This window comes from Peromyscus maniculatus, chromosome 4 (assembly GCF_049852395.1).
Source record: "Peromyscus maniculatus bairdii isolate BWxNUB_F1_BW_parent chromosome 4, HU_Pman_BW_mat_3.1, whole genome shotgun sequence".
Classification (NCBI taxonomy): domain Eukaryota; kingdom Metazoa; phylum Chordata; class Mammalia; order Rodentia; family Cricetidae; genus Peromyscus; species Peromyscus maniculatus.
In genome coordinates, this window is record NC_134855.1 from 92132820 (window position 1) to 92146558 (window position 13739).

At 36.4% G+C, this 13739-nt stretch overlaps 1 protein-coding gene across 2 annotated transcripts in view; it reads right to left on the reverse strand.

Moving 5' to 3' along the window:
* Nucleotides 1–13739, reverse strand: part of Dph6 (diphthamine biosynthesis 6) — a 122739-nt gene that overhangs the window by 14689 nt on the left and 94311 nt on the right. For both annotated transcript variants that reach the window (XM_006983854.4, XM_076570317.1), the window contains exon 6: nt 7013–7074. In XM_006983854.4, the coding sequence (XP_006983916.1) occupies nt 7013–7074 (62 nt within the window). The remainder of the gene's footprint in view (nt 1–7012; nt 7075–13739) is intronic.

The following is a 13739-nucleotide window of genomic DNA, read 5'->3' on the forward strand; positions in this document are numbered from 1 at the left end:
GTATCTCAGAGTCATTTTGATTTGCATTTCTCTGATGATTAAGGATGTTGAGCTTTTCTTTAAATGTCTTTCAGCCATTTGGAGTTCTTGTTTTGTGAATTCTCTGTTTAGCTCTTTAGCCCATTTTTTAATTGGACTGTTCAGTATTTTGATGTCTAGTTTCTTGAGTTCTTTATATACTGTGGAGATCAATCCTCTGTCAGATGTGGGGTTGGTGAAGATCTTTTCCCATTCTGTTGGCTGTCTTTTTGTCTTAATGACTGTGTCTTTTGCCCTGCAAAAGCTTCTCAATTTCGAGAGGTCCCATTTATTAATTGTTGTGCTCAGGGTCTGTGCTGTTGGTGTTTTATTTAGGAAATGGTCTCCGATGCCAATGTGTTCAAGAGTGCTTCCTACTTTCTTTTCTATTAAGTTTAGTGCAACTGGATTTATGTTCAGGTCTCTGATCCACTTGGACTTGAGTTTTGTGCATGGTGACAGATATGGATCTATTTGTAATCTTTTACATATTGACATCCAGTTATGCCAGCACCATTTGTTGAAGATACTTTCTTTTTTCCATTGTATAGTTTTGGCTCCTTTGTCAAAAACCAGGTGTTCATATGTGCATGGATTAATGTCAGGGTCTTCAATTCAATTCCATTCATCCGTATGTCGGTTTTTATACCAGTACCAAGCTGTTTTTATTACTATAGCTCTATAGTAGAGTTTGAGGTCAGGGATGGTGATGCCTCCAAAGGTTGCTTTATCGTATAGGATTCTTTTAGCTATCCTGGGTCTTTTGTTTTTCCATATGAAGTTGAGTATTTTTCTTTCCAAGTCTGTGAAGAATTGTGTTGGGATTTTGATGGGGATTGCATTGAATCTGTAGATTGCTTTTGGTAAGATTGCCATTTTTACTATGTTAATCCTACCTATCCATGAGCATGGGAGATCCTTCCATTTTCTGATATCTTCTTCAATTTCTTTCTTTAGAGATTAAAGTTTTTATCAAAAAGGTCCTTAACTTGTTTAGTTAGTGTTATCCCAAGGTATTTTATATTATTTGTGGCTATTGTAAAGGGTGATGTTTCTCTGACTTCTTTCTCAGCCTTTTTATCATTTGTGTATAGGAGGGCTACTGATTTTTTTGAGTTCCTCTTTAAGGGAAGTTTTTATTTCCTCTTTGAGGGAATGTTTCATTTCTTCTTTCAGGGCCTCTATCATCTTCTTAAAGTCATTTTTAGGGTTGATTTCTTCTGTTTCTTCTGTCTTGGTATGTTCAGGTCTTGCAAGTGTAGAATCACTAAGTTCTGATGTTGCCATATAGGTCTTTATATTGTTGCCTGTATTTTTGCACTGGCGTCTACTCATCTCTTCCTCTGTGCGGTGCAGGTGTTGTCTGTGTCTGAGAGTGCCTCTCTTGTTCTAATTTTTAGTCTTGGTTTAGTAGGAGTTCTTGGTTAAATTGGTGCTATTGGGCTATTTCTTCAGGGGCAGCTGATCTCAGTCGGTGAAGTATATACTTATGATTCTGGTGATCTGGTTTGGTGGCTGGGCAGCGCCTTCTTCTCTGTTCCCGGGTCACGATTTGTTCATTCGTCAACTCCTCAGCTGATCTTGTTTCTTCAGACTTCAAATTTTAGGGATCTGAATCCTCTCCCGGATGGATTTCAGCTGAGCGGGGTAGTCTCACCAACACTTCCAAGTTGTTGGGTTTCGCAGGATTAGCAGCTGGGCCCTGGGTTGTCCTCAGACAGAGTGTTCAGATTCATTCTGGTTCCATCCCACGGAGATAGCTTCTTCCCCAGGTGTTGGGGTTAGAGGCGTCCCTGTTCCACGCTGCGTCTGCTTGTCTCCATCGCCAGGCCTCTCTGCCTCTGCGGGCCGCCGCCAGGTCTATATGTCTCTGCCAGCTGCCGCCGGGCCTGTATGTCTCTGTCGGCTGCCACCGCAGGCCTACCTACCTCTGCTTGTCACTGCCACGGGCCCCGTCTACCTCTGCGGGCCGCCACCAGGCCTGAATGTCCCTGTTGGCTGCCGCGGCTGGGCCGGTCTACCTCTGTGGGCCGCTGCCACAGGCCTACCTGTGTCTGCTTGTCTCCGCCGCCGGGCCTGTCTCAATTTTTTGTTTTTAAAATAAATATAATTTATCTGTTATTCATTTTAAAACCAAAGATGGGAGGAGCCCAATCAAATGGACTTCTTCTCATACCCTCTCACCTAGAGAAGACCACAAGGTTTATACAAAGCACCACAATTTTATTTTATAAGTGGTGCTTTGAACATATCATTTCATGCTGCATAAATAGATTCAGAGGATTTACTTATTTATTGGGTATCTACTACCAGTGGTTTAGTTGTAGAGGTGTGCAGTGTGAGCAGACAGACAGATCCTGTAAAAACCAGCATTCTGAATGTCTATTCAGGCTTTCTCCTGTGCTTCTATGTGATGTTCTCTTCCTCCAGATAGAGAGACGGAACATCCGCAATGAAAGTCTCATGCTTACTTTAGAGGAAGGTCAAAGCATTCCTTAATTGCCTGCTCTAGGGACAATGGCGAAGAAGGTCAGAGTGACCTTCCTTTGGTGCTGCTCAAATGTCAAGGTGCCTTGTTTTGAGACATCAATTTTGAATGCCATCAGCATGAATGATTAATGGCATGCATTACTGGATAAGGAAAATTTCCACCTTGCTACATTCGGAAATTCAGTGGATAGTAGTCTACTTACTGCTAGCAATTTGTTGCCAGAACCCAATTACTCTATAGTTTTCCAGTTTATGAGCCTATAACATTATTCACCTCTCATGTCTTTCCACTAGCCTTCCATGGGCTTCTGTATTATTGTATTTTTGAAGATACTCTTTTCTCATTTTTTTCCTACTGCTGTTCCTAAGTTACACATACTCCTTGATGGATCTATTTGGAGTATGCTTTTTATCAGTTATTCCCTCTTACATGAATGAATCTCCTGGCTTCTGCCATGGCTGATGCCATTCTCCTGTTGCTAATATTACTGTTTATACTACTTGTTCTATAGCTAAGGCAAGGCTATTCTTATTTTAGTTATACCTCAAAATAACTTAGGAGTAGAGTACAGTGCATGCTCTGAAATCAGCCACACTTAGACATGAATTTTATTTCTGATATTCCCTAGTCATGTGAGTTTGGAAAAGTCCTCCTCAGAAATGATGCTTCAACTGAAAATGCTACACTAATACTAGCATCCTCATAAGTTTGTTAGATAATTAACTAGTCATGCATAAAGACCACTTAGCACATGGTATGCCTAGTGTCCTGTCCTATAGCCCTATAGCTCAGTTCCTTGTGTCTCTGGCTGTTGTCAGGGAGAGCACTATGGCATGAGCTGCAGATCTCCACAATAACTTATGAGTATCATACTGTCCTTTGGCATACACACACACACACACACACACACACACACACACACACACACACACACACACATATATATATATAAAAGTCCCTAATATTAATTCCTTCTTTGATTAAACAAAACTAAACACTTCTTGTTATGTGACAAACACATAGTAAAGATTAAAAGAAAAGTGGAATGAGTATACACTTATTGTAGCATGAATCTTAGAGGTCTTATTAATAAAATCAAACCTGAGCCAGGTATTGGGGTGAACTGAAAGATCAGAGAACCAGAACATGCCACAGCTAACTTCACCTGGCCAGCTTCTCAGCTGATCTTGTTTCCTCAGACTGGAAGCCTCTGTGTCCTAATATCCGAATGGCTCTCAGCTGAACTGTGCTGCTCAAAACCTAAAAGCTTAACCAGTCAAATGCTTAACCAGCCAAATGCTTCTAGTTTCTGGGCCTCACACCTTATATACCTTTCTGCTTTCTACCACCACTCCCTGGGATTAAAGGCATGAGTCACCATGCTTGGCTGTATCCTTGAACACATGGATTTCTTCCTAGCTCTGCCTCCCAAGTGCTGGGATTAAAGGCATGTGCTACCACTGCCTAACTTCTATGTTTAATATTGTGGCTGTTCTGTCTCTGACCCCAGATAAGTTTATTAGGGTACACAATATTTTGGGGAACACAATACCACCACAACTTATAACATATTATGTTTGGTATATAGAGAAATTGGTGTCATTTGAGTTTTTATTTGGTTGCTTTCTGTGTTCACACAAGCATCTTGCGACCATTTGTTTTATGGTCACGGTTCTGTTTGTAGTCTTATCTACTCACTGTCCCAGATTGAAATTATCTCTCTCCCAAAGCAATATTGATATATAATGAAGTCAAGTTTTAGAAAGTGAAAGAAAGGAAGTGAGAGACTGTGGCTTTGACAAAAGAATTTTTTTTACAAGCCCTCTTTTGATTTTGACATTATGAGTTGAAGGACTCTGTAGAAAAACTAATAAAGTAGGGTGGCTATAGATACTAGTAATGTACTGTGTATTTCATAAACCTGGAAGGAAGGAAGGAAGGAATTTTAATGCTTTACATCAAAGTATAACTAACTGAGAAGATAGATATGTTTATACTAATTAAAATATTACATGATATATACATATTTTGAAGTACTATATGACACCCCATTAGTATGTCCAATTGCATGTTTAAAAGGTATTTTTAATTCTGTAAGAAAAATAAAATTCACATAACATTTTAGGAAGTGTCAAGATATTGGTTATGGGTAAACCTGAGTATTGCCATATAATATTCAAATACAAAAATGACCTATAAGCCATGTGTTTTATGATATACAGATGTATATGAAACTGAAGTTTATGTTTAATCTTAGGGCTTAAACCAGAATATTTCATTATGTATATACAAAGATTGCAAAAACTGAAAATAAAATCTGAAAATTGAAACACTTATGGTCCCCAGAATTTTAGATATTCCAACACATAAGGCAGAAGAATTGGTTTTCAGCCATTAGTCTCCTTTCTTTGGAGTATATCTTAACCAAAGCTTTTCTGGGAAATTAAAACCACATATTGAAATGTTTAGAATACTAAAGTAAGTGGGGATTAATTATCTAAATATTGAGGAGTAAATGGAGACTTTCAAGGAAGGGAGAAAAATTATCGTAAGTAGTTTGACCAGTGATACTTGTTTGTTGAGTAAATGAAGACTTCTGAGGAAGGGAGAACAATTGTTATAGGTAGTTTGACCAGCAGTACCTGGTTGTTGTATTTAAAGGGAAGCATAAAAGTTCCCAGCTGTCCCAATTTGTGGCCCTCACATTTTTCTGAATATATATTGTAAATGAGCTCTTGGTCTCTATTGTCATGTGGTAGTTGTAGAACTGAATAGAGTATTTTCAGAATCAACCCATGTTACCAGTTCTGTGCAAACTGCTGAAATGGGAAGAAAACAAATTGAACACTTCGTGGTTTTCATGGAATGTGTACTGTAGCAAGTAAGGGAAGAAAAACCTTAATAACCTGCATCAGTTAAGAGCAACCTGGTTCCTAATGTAAGTACAGGCAGGAGCTGCTATAGAGAATAGGGCCACAGGTCTTGGTGCAGCTGATAAAAGATCTTAAACAGATTTGAATGATGGGTGAAATTTACCTGGGCAGTGGCCACAAAGTAAATCGATATGAATGAAGACTCATTAGCAGGAAGGCACACAAAGACAAGAGGAAACTTGATCTAAATGAAATTAAACTGGTGTTGATAGATTGGTAAGGAAAAGGTAAGGTGGAAACATAGGGCAGTTGAAGGGCCTTCAGGGATGGGCCAGACAATTTAGGATAATAAATAATGAGATTCAGAGGATTTTTCAACAGTGATTCATGTTATTACAAGAAAGGTGAGGAAATATAGTCTAGCAGCAGTATTCATTGATTAGGAGAAGAAAAATTGCAAGTAAAGTCCATGAAACTTTTATAGGAAACAGATGTGTGATATCATTATATGGAAATATTGTGATAGTAAGATGAAAAGACATTGGCATCAACATTTCCACAAGCTGGAAAATGAAGAATCAACAATTATTCACATACAATGAAGGAAATCAGAAGCACTTATTATTACAGAAGGCAGCAGGGTTTAGCGAAAAAACCAAGACAAGCTTGATGTTACACAGACTAGCTTTGATGTTATAACATATAACCCGAAGACAAATGTTTTTAACCAATGAGACTTAAGTGCAATGGCGGTGATCAGGCAGAGGACGTAGGTTTGTTATTTGTCAGTGTGCTGCAGAAAGTCAATAACACAATAAATCCTTGTGTGCTTCCATTCTCTGTATGAAGCTGTTGTGGCATGCTGATTTCACTCTACCCCACTACAGGAGCTTCACTGTCTCTGAGAGTTGAGCTTGAGGTAACTCAATGCTCTTCCACAGAAACAGTCATCGTCTATCTCTATCTAGATTGTAGGTTAATAATCTTCTCACAATCTAACAATCACACTGCTTCAGTGATTGAACCAGTGCTATATTAAACCCAACATTTGCCCTCAATCTCAAATACAAATCAATAGAATTAATAGGAAGGAATAATGAAAATCAATATTATTTTAGTATGTAGAACACACTTTGGACTTGACAATGGTAAAAATGAAGGAGGTTATTTGAATGGTTGGGATAATTCCTTTGCTTCTTGGAATGTTTGTTCATCTTTGTAAAGAGGACCAGATTCAGTAAGTTCCAGAAGTTCCCACTCCCGTGCCTGACACCGAGTCTGAGTCAGAGAGAGACACTGCAGAGGTGTCAGTAATACAGCAATCAATATTCATGCAGCACATGCTGTCCATTTTAACAAAAAAACATGTTGTCACAGAATTTTCCTTTGAGGTTACTTTTGCAATTACAGACTCATTACAGTTTGGAATGAGTTCCACAACTGGCCATCATTTTATATAATTTTAAACACACTTCTACATACATATACTATGAAGTTTAACCATTTCACAAATCATAAAATGAATGCATCTAAATATTTCTGAAATAAAATCATTGTTACAGTCATTATGCTATGGTATTATTTTCCTCTTTCAGATACTGATATTTTGGAGACGAACATAAATTCTTACCTCAAAAAGATAAGGCTCCATTTCATGCAGGGTTTTCCCAAGATGCTTATCAGGATCTAAGCCTGTCAGGAAAGAGTAAATTTAAAACTGTAAAGGCACATTTCCTTTCCCTTGACCCCTCCTCATCTAGGAAAGCAATGTATATGTATCTTAAATTGTTTTGATTTTCAACTTAAATGTACTCTGCCAGCATTTACTTTCCTATTTCACTGAGATAACTTGCTTTCTTACTCCTAAAAAACAATTTTTAGTTTATTTCAGTTGCATCAATAGGCAGATGCTTCCTTCAATTTGACTTTCTTTTTCAGGGAATTATAATTAAGATGAAAATAGTATAATTTCAAAAACAGGAAGTGCAAAACCTCAGCATTTTAGTTGTGGCTTATTATATTTAAAGACTGTTGTAGAATATTATTTTAAGATGCGTTACATTTGTTTATGCTGTGGAACATTTATATAATGATGCAAAGATGTGTTGCATTCTTTTATGTTGCAATTTATTTAACTGTGAAGCTGTGTTACTTTGCCTGTCTAAAACACCTGATGGTCTAACAAAGAGCTGAACAGCCAATAGTGAGGTAGGGGAAAGGATAGGTGGGGCTGGCAGGCAAAGAGAATAAATAGAAAGAGAAATTTGGGAAGAGAGGAAGAAAGAACAAGAGAGAAGGAGAGGAGGATGCTAGGGGCCAGCCACCCAGCCAGCCCCGGAGTAAGAGTGAAAGTACGATTTACAGGCGTAAAAGAAAGGTAAAAGCCCAAAGGCAAAAGGTAAATGGAATAATTTGAAGTTAAGTAGCAAGCCAAGTTAAGGCCGGCCCCTGTGTGACTTTCTTGGGAGCTGGGTGGCAGGGCCCCCAAAAGAAAAAAAATAACCAACCACCAAAGACAACAGTGTAAATTTGTTTTATTCTTATTTTATTTTAACTTTAAATGAAATTATAGAATCAGAATAGAAAAGAAAATGATGTTAGACTGTTATACCTACAAAATTAATTCACTTAATAGTACAATATGGATATACTTGTATTAAGAAATCAAATCATAGTTATTATCAAAACAATGTCTATTTAAATAGACTATAATTCTTTACCAAAAAAAATCCTGATTAATGTGTTAATGTGTCTCAATTCAATATGGTAATCTAAGTTCTTTTCTGAATAGATCTTTCTACAGTAGTCAACATTAGTAATACTGTGTCAGGTTTATATGTTGCACTGTCTTCAATAATGCCTACTTAGGAATTTTGCTTCTCACACCTGGCAAAGAACTCTATCAGAGCTATTTCCATGTTTGCTTCATTTTTGTTTTCTGTTCATTAGAAAGTGACCAGTGATTAGGGACCTCATGATTACTATCAATATGAGGTACACTTCAGGTTGTTTTTACAAAACATTTCTTGGATAAGAGCCAGAGACCTCTAGGGATTGACACTAATGTCCTTGAGAAGGAAATGGCCTAAGCCTCTCATTATTGTTATCTTTAAATCAGCCCAGGCTTCACTACAGGGGCATTATTAGTTGTGGATGTAATAGAAAGACTATCTGTCCTATGTCCCCCAAAATATTCAGATGCAGAAGGCTCTCAATAAACTCTTAATTCCTAGAGCACCAATGACTCCATAAATTATTAATAACATGCAAATGAAAACCAATATAATTGAATTATTAATTTTCTTACAGTTTCATGTATTTTTCTAAATTTTGCTTATACAGAAACATTTTACCATTCTATGTGCAGTTTGTATATAATTACTTTTGCTTACAAAGAATGTCTTTAAAATAAATATTTGCTAAAATGGATCCCCTTAAATGTATTAAATTACCATCTAATTTTCAATAAATATGTAGTGTGTGTTCATGATTTTTTTCTTTTACTGAAAATAGATTATTTTCTCACACAACATATCCTGATTACAAATTCCTCTCCCTCTACTCCTTCCAAGTTTTAGGAATTTCTAACTGGATGTTACTCACAGAGAATTCTGATATTCAGGAATGTTTATAATTGAGAACTGACACTCAGGGTGAGATTAGCATCAATAAAATATATTCTTCACTGGAATTCTTTAGAAGTTTTTAAAATAATCAAGTCAATGTTTGAATTCAAATTAAATACTAACTTTGGAAAGTAAGAATCGCTTCTGAGTTTTTAACTTGTTAGCTTTGTGGGAAGAGGGGACAACTTAACAGCAGTCCTGATACACAGCTTAGTTTGTGCTAAAAGGATTCTATTATGTGGAACTATTTGAAGGTATATTAAAAAAATGAGAATTTGGTAATGTTCAAATCCATCTTATACAGTCAAATTTTAAAAAATTCAAGCAGTTACTTAACAACTAATGCATCTAGTCTAAAAGGTACAATATTCTCCTTCTTAAAAAAACAGTATCTATATTCGACACAACGTCAGTGTAATTGAAAACATCTTTGTGATTACATGTTTCTCATTTATTTTATGTAAAGCTACATTAAACACTTTGAGATGATTATGAAGAAGACAGAATAGCTCATGGACTCTTTAATGCAAACTTTATCCAAAGGCTTCAACTCATCTCCTTCCTCCAGATAGACATTTCTTGTTTGGATTCATTCCATTTAGTGACTGTGACCCATTGAAGCCTGGGTCGTGAACACACACAAACTGTGCTTCACTGAAATCTCACCAAATTCTTTAGTTTATCTTCTCCAACAGTCAGCTATGCAATGCTGTCTCAATGGACCCATGTCGCCTAAAAACTTTAGTCATTGAGCCATTTATTAATGTTGATATAATCAGTGATATCAAGAAATAATATATTAACAAAGAAGACAACAGTCCAGAGAATGGAGGACCCATTTCATTTCTAGCATGCTTTAATACTCAGGCATGAGATTATTCTAAGCCACTAACAAGATTTTCTCCAAACTTCGGGAGAAGATTTACTGTAAATCCTGCCATCTAACCATTCAATCACATCTTACAGACATCCCATGATGGAAGCTGGGTGGGTGAATAAACCCACAACAAGACCTAGGCACTGGATAACTCCATGCAGAATTAAGAAATTAATTAGGAGGAAGAACTATAATTTGCAGAGCTGACATCCATTTTACTTTAGTTGCATGTATCAATGGGAAACGATTACAATTCAATTAAAATATTCAATTTTATTACTTTACTGACTGACCTTGAAGTTAATGCGTGCTTTATTTAATTGCATCATCTATGAATAAATGTTAACCCTAAAATGTTATGCCCCATTATTTTCAATGCAGTTTTCAACATCTCAACTGAATTATATCAGCCAATTTATTATCTACTGTCACAAAAGCAAGTGGAGGTTTATTTCTTCAGGACAGCCCAATATATGCAGAGGGAAACATCACAAAGTAGTTGATAATGCTATTTTTAACAGAGTCCAAGGAAATTAATTTTGTTCCCATCTTAACTTTAGCAGTGTACACTTTTAACTGAAAAATCACTACCGATATTAGAAAAGGCATAATCAGTGTGAAAAGCAATTTCTGGCCTGCCTATAATTTTCATTTAATCCATTGCAAGCAAGGAACTGAGAATCTGATATAACTTCACAATTAAAACACACACACACACACACACACACACACACACACACACACACACACCACATAATCTCTTCCTGTCTCTATCATGTTCACGAGTTACCAGAACAAGTAATCTCATTTTATAAAGTTTATTTTTTTTAAAATAAATGTAACATTCAGTTGTTCCTAGATGTAAAACCTATACAATCATAACATATTTGAGCATTTTGGAAAAATTTTTGTTAAAAATGACAGATAGGTTAAAAAAGGTTGGTTATGTAATCTCTAAAATAAAAATGAGCTGACATGTGAAAGTGAATACTAGAGCAAGGACATTATTTCAACATTTATACTTTCCATTTCTCTAATTAGGCCACCAAATTCTCAACTATCTTAGTCACTGTGTCAAGGCCTGTCTTAATATGGGTCTTCTTTTTTAAATCTGTAAACTGAGATTTTTAACATCAAGTAGACTCATTCTTATGGAATCACTTTAAAATCTATGGTATACACTAAATGAATAGCCAGTAAATCACATTGAGTATAATTATGCAGTTATAGCAATCAATACTTACTAGCGATGGACAAAATTTTCCTCTTTTCTACGTTAAAAATATTGTGCAGTTCTAAACAGGAAAAGAACAAATAAAAAGTGAAAGATATGGGAACAACAGAAAGGGGCTACTGGAAATATTTCTTTAAGAACATTTGCCTAAGTGTTATTGTTTTAAACATGAGGACTACTGGAACCTGGAAGCCAGGTAAGGGTAGAGGTTGTAGGAAAGAAAAGAGCTAAGGTTAAAGATGCAATAAGTAAATAAATAAATGCCAGGTCCTTATGGCTTTAGTTTTTACTGTGAGAGTTTCTGGCTGAATTACAGAAGACTGACAGATTCTAGCCGATTGCAGGAAGACCCAGTTGGACCTTTGATCCAATTTGAAATTTAGAAAGGTCATTCTAGCTTCAGTCCACTTCCTTCCCTGGAAACATGACTGGAGATGAGATGGAAAATGAATGACCTGGGCACACAGTGGTGTAAGTGAGGGAGGCTGTACTAGAACAAAAGCATTGCTAAGAAAGGAAGGGAACAAATTTGAGAGCAGCACATGGTAGGCAGTACATGTAGTAGTAGCAATGTAGGAGAGAGAGAAGGTCTAGATGATTCTTAGGCTTTTAGTATGGAGCAAGTTAAAAGGTAATAGTACCAGCTACCATTATTTTAGATGCAAAGCAACAGAACATATGCAAAATATGGAAGGGAAATACAGGGTAAATATCATTCTAGGAGTATGCTGCATTTTCCTAAGACTCACCAGAGAAGAGAAGTCTAATTGGCATTGAGGTAAATGGGGTCAGAGCCCAGCAGAGAGGTCTGGACTGGAGATACAGAAATAGAAACAGAAGCTGTGAGATGAACTGACTGTAGGACAACATTCAATGTGAGTCAAAAAAATACAGGAAAGAGCCTGAGGAATAGAAATTTTAATGATGACAGTAAGAATGAACAGTGTAAAATGCAAATCTGATCAAGTTATTTTCTCTTCCCTCCTTGCCAAATTTATTGAAGTATATTTGACAGTTTAAAATCATGTATACTTATATATTCAATTTAGTCATTTCATATGTATACACTTTTAAGTATTCATCACATGAAAGCTAATTAACTTTCTATCACCTCACAAAACTAGTATTTATTTGGGAAGTGGGTACTAAGAAGTGAAAGCAGGCTCTCCTGCTGCTAGGCAAGTGTTCTACCATTGGCCTATATATCCCAAGTCCTACTTAATGATTTTCAACATGATAAAAACCCCTACTGAACAAGGTATGTTGGTCCATGCCTGTGATCCTATATTCAAGAGTCTGAAACAGGAAGAGTACCACAAATCTGAGGCTACCCTAAGCTATGTACTGAATTTGGGGCCAGCCTGGGCAACAAGGTGAGACACTTTCAACTGTTCCTCTGAAAAGTAAAGATTTACCCTCTGTAGTTTATGAATCTACATAGTTTTTATAGGTCAGTTAATCATAATATAAAGTTAAAACCATTACCCAAAATAAAAACTGAAAGTTAATAAACTATAAAAACACTAGAAAGTTCAAGTATACAATACAGTATTATTAGCTAAAGTAACACTGCTGCACATGGGATCCCCAGAATTTACTCGTTTTGTAAAACTCACAATGCAAACCCTCCTTCCTTAACTGTTTTGTACTCCCCCCTTTCACATCTGTAGATTCTATGTATAAACAAGGTCAAGTAGTATTTGTCTTTCTCCTTTTTCCAGCACTGTTCAATGAAAATATTATCTACTCTCTTGTGTGTTATTGGCACCCTTGAAGAGTGGATCACAGAGCCATGGATTGCTTCTGGGTTCTTTGTTTCATACTCTGTTCAGTAGGTCTATATGATTTTTAATGGTAACATCATATTGAAAAATAATATAAAATAAAAAGATGCCATAGAATTATATTTGGACTCACTAAGTAAAATTCATAGCTTTATTACTGCTTACATTTGATGTAGCTATTGATCTTCTGTGCTTTCCTATGACTTTGGGGACTTTTTTCTACTTCTTTTTAAATAATAATAATATTAGTAATAATAATAATTATTATTCATTATTTTTTATATTCCATGTTTTTCTTCCCTCATCTCTTCCCAATCCCTTTCCCCACCTCCCTCTTGCTTGCATCCACTTGTGATACATTTAACTATTTAAAGATGTGTTCCATTTGTTTTTGCTGCATTTGTTTAATTATGAAAAGATGTGTTGCTCTTTCACCTGACCTGCTTAAGGCACCTGACTGGTCTAATAAAAAGGTGAATGGCTAGTAGTTTGGCAGAGGAGGGATAGGAGAGGCTGCTGGGCAGAGAGAATAAATAGGAGAAATCTTGGGTTGAGAAGAAGAGAGAAACAGAAGAAGAATGGAGAGAATATGGGATAAAAAGAGGTACAGTCCTGAGGCTAGAGCCAGGAAGCCACCAGCCAGACATAGAATCAGCAGTAAAGTAAGATAGATATACAGAAGGAAGAAAGGTAATAAGCCCCAATGCAAAAGTAGACAAAGAGAAACAGGTTAATTATGTTTAAAAGAGCTAGCCAGAAAGAAGCCCAAGCTAGGCCAAGCATTCAAAACTAATAATAAGTCTCCATGTCATGATTTGGGAGCTGGTTGGTGGAAT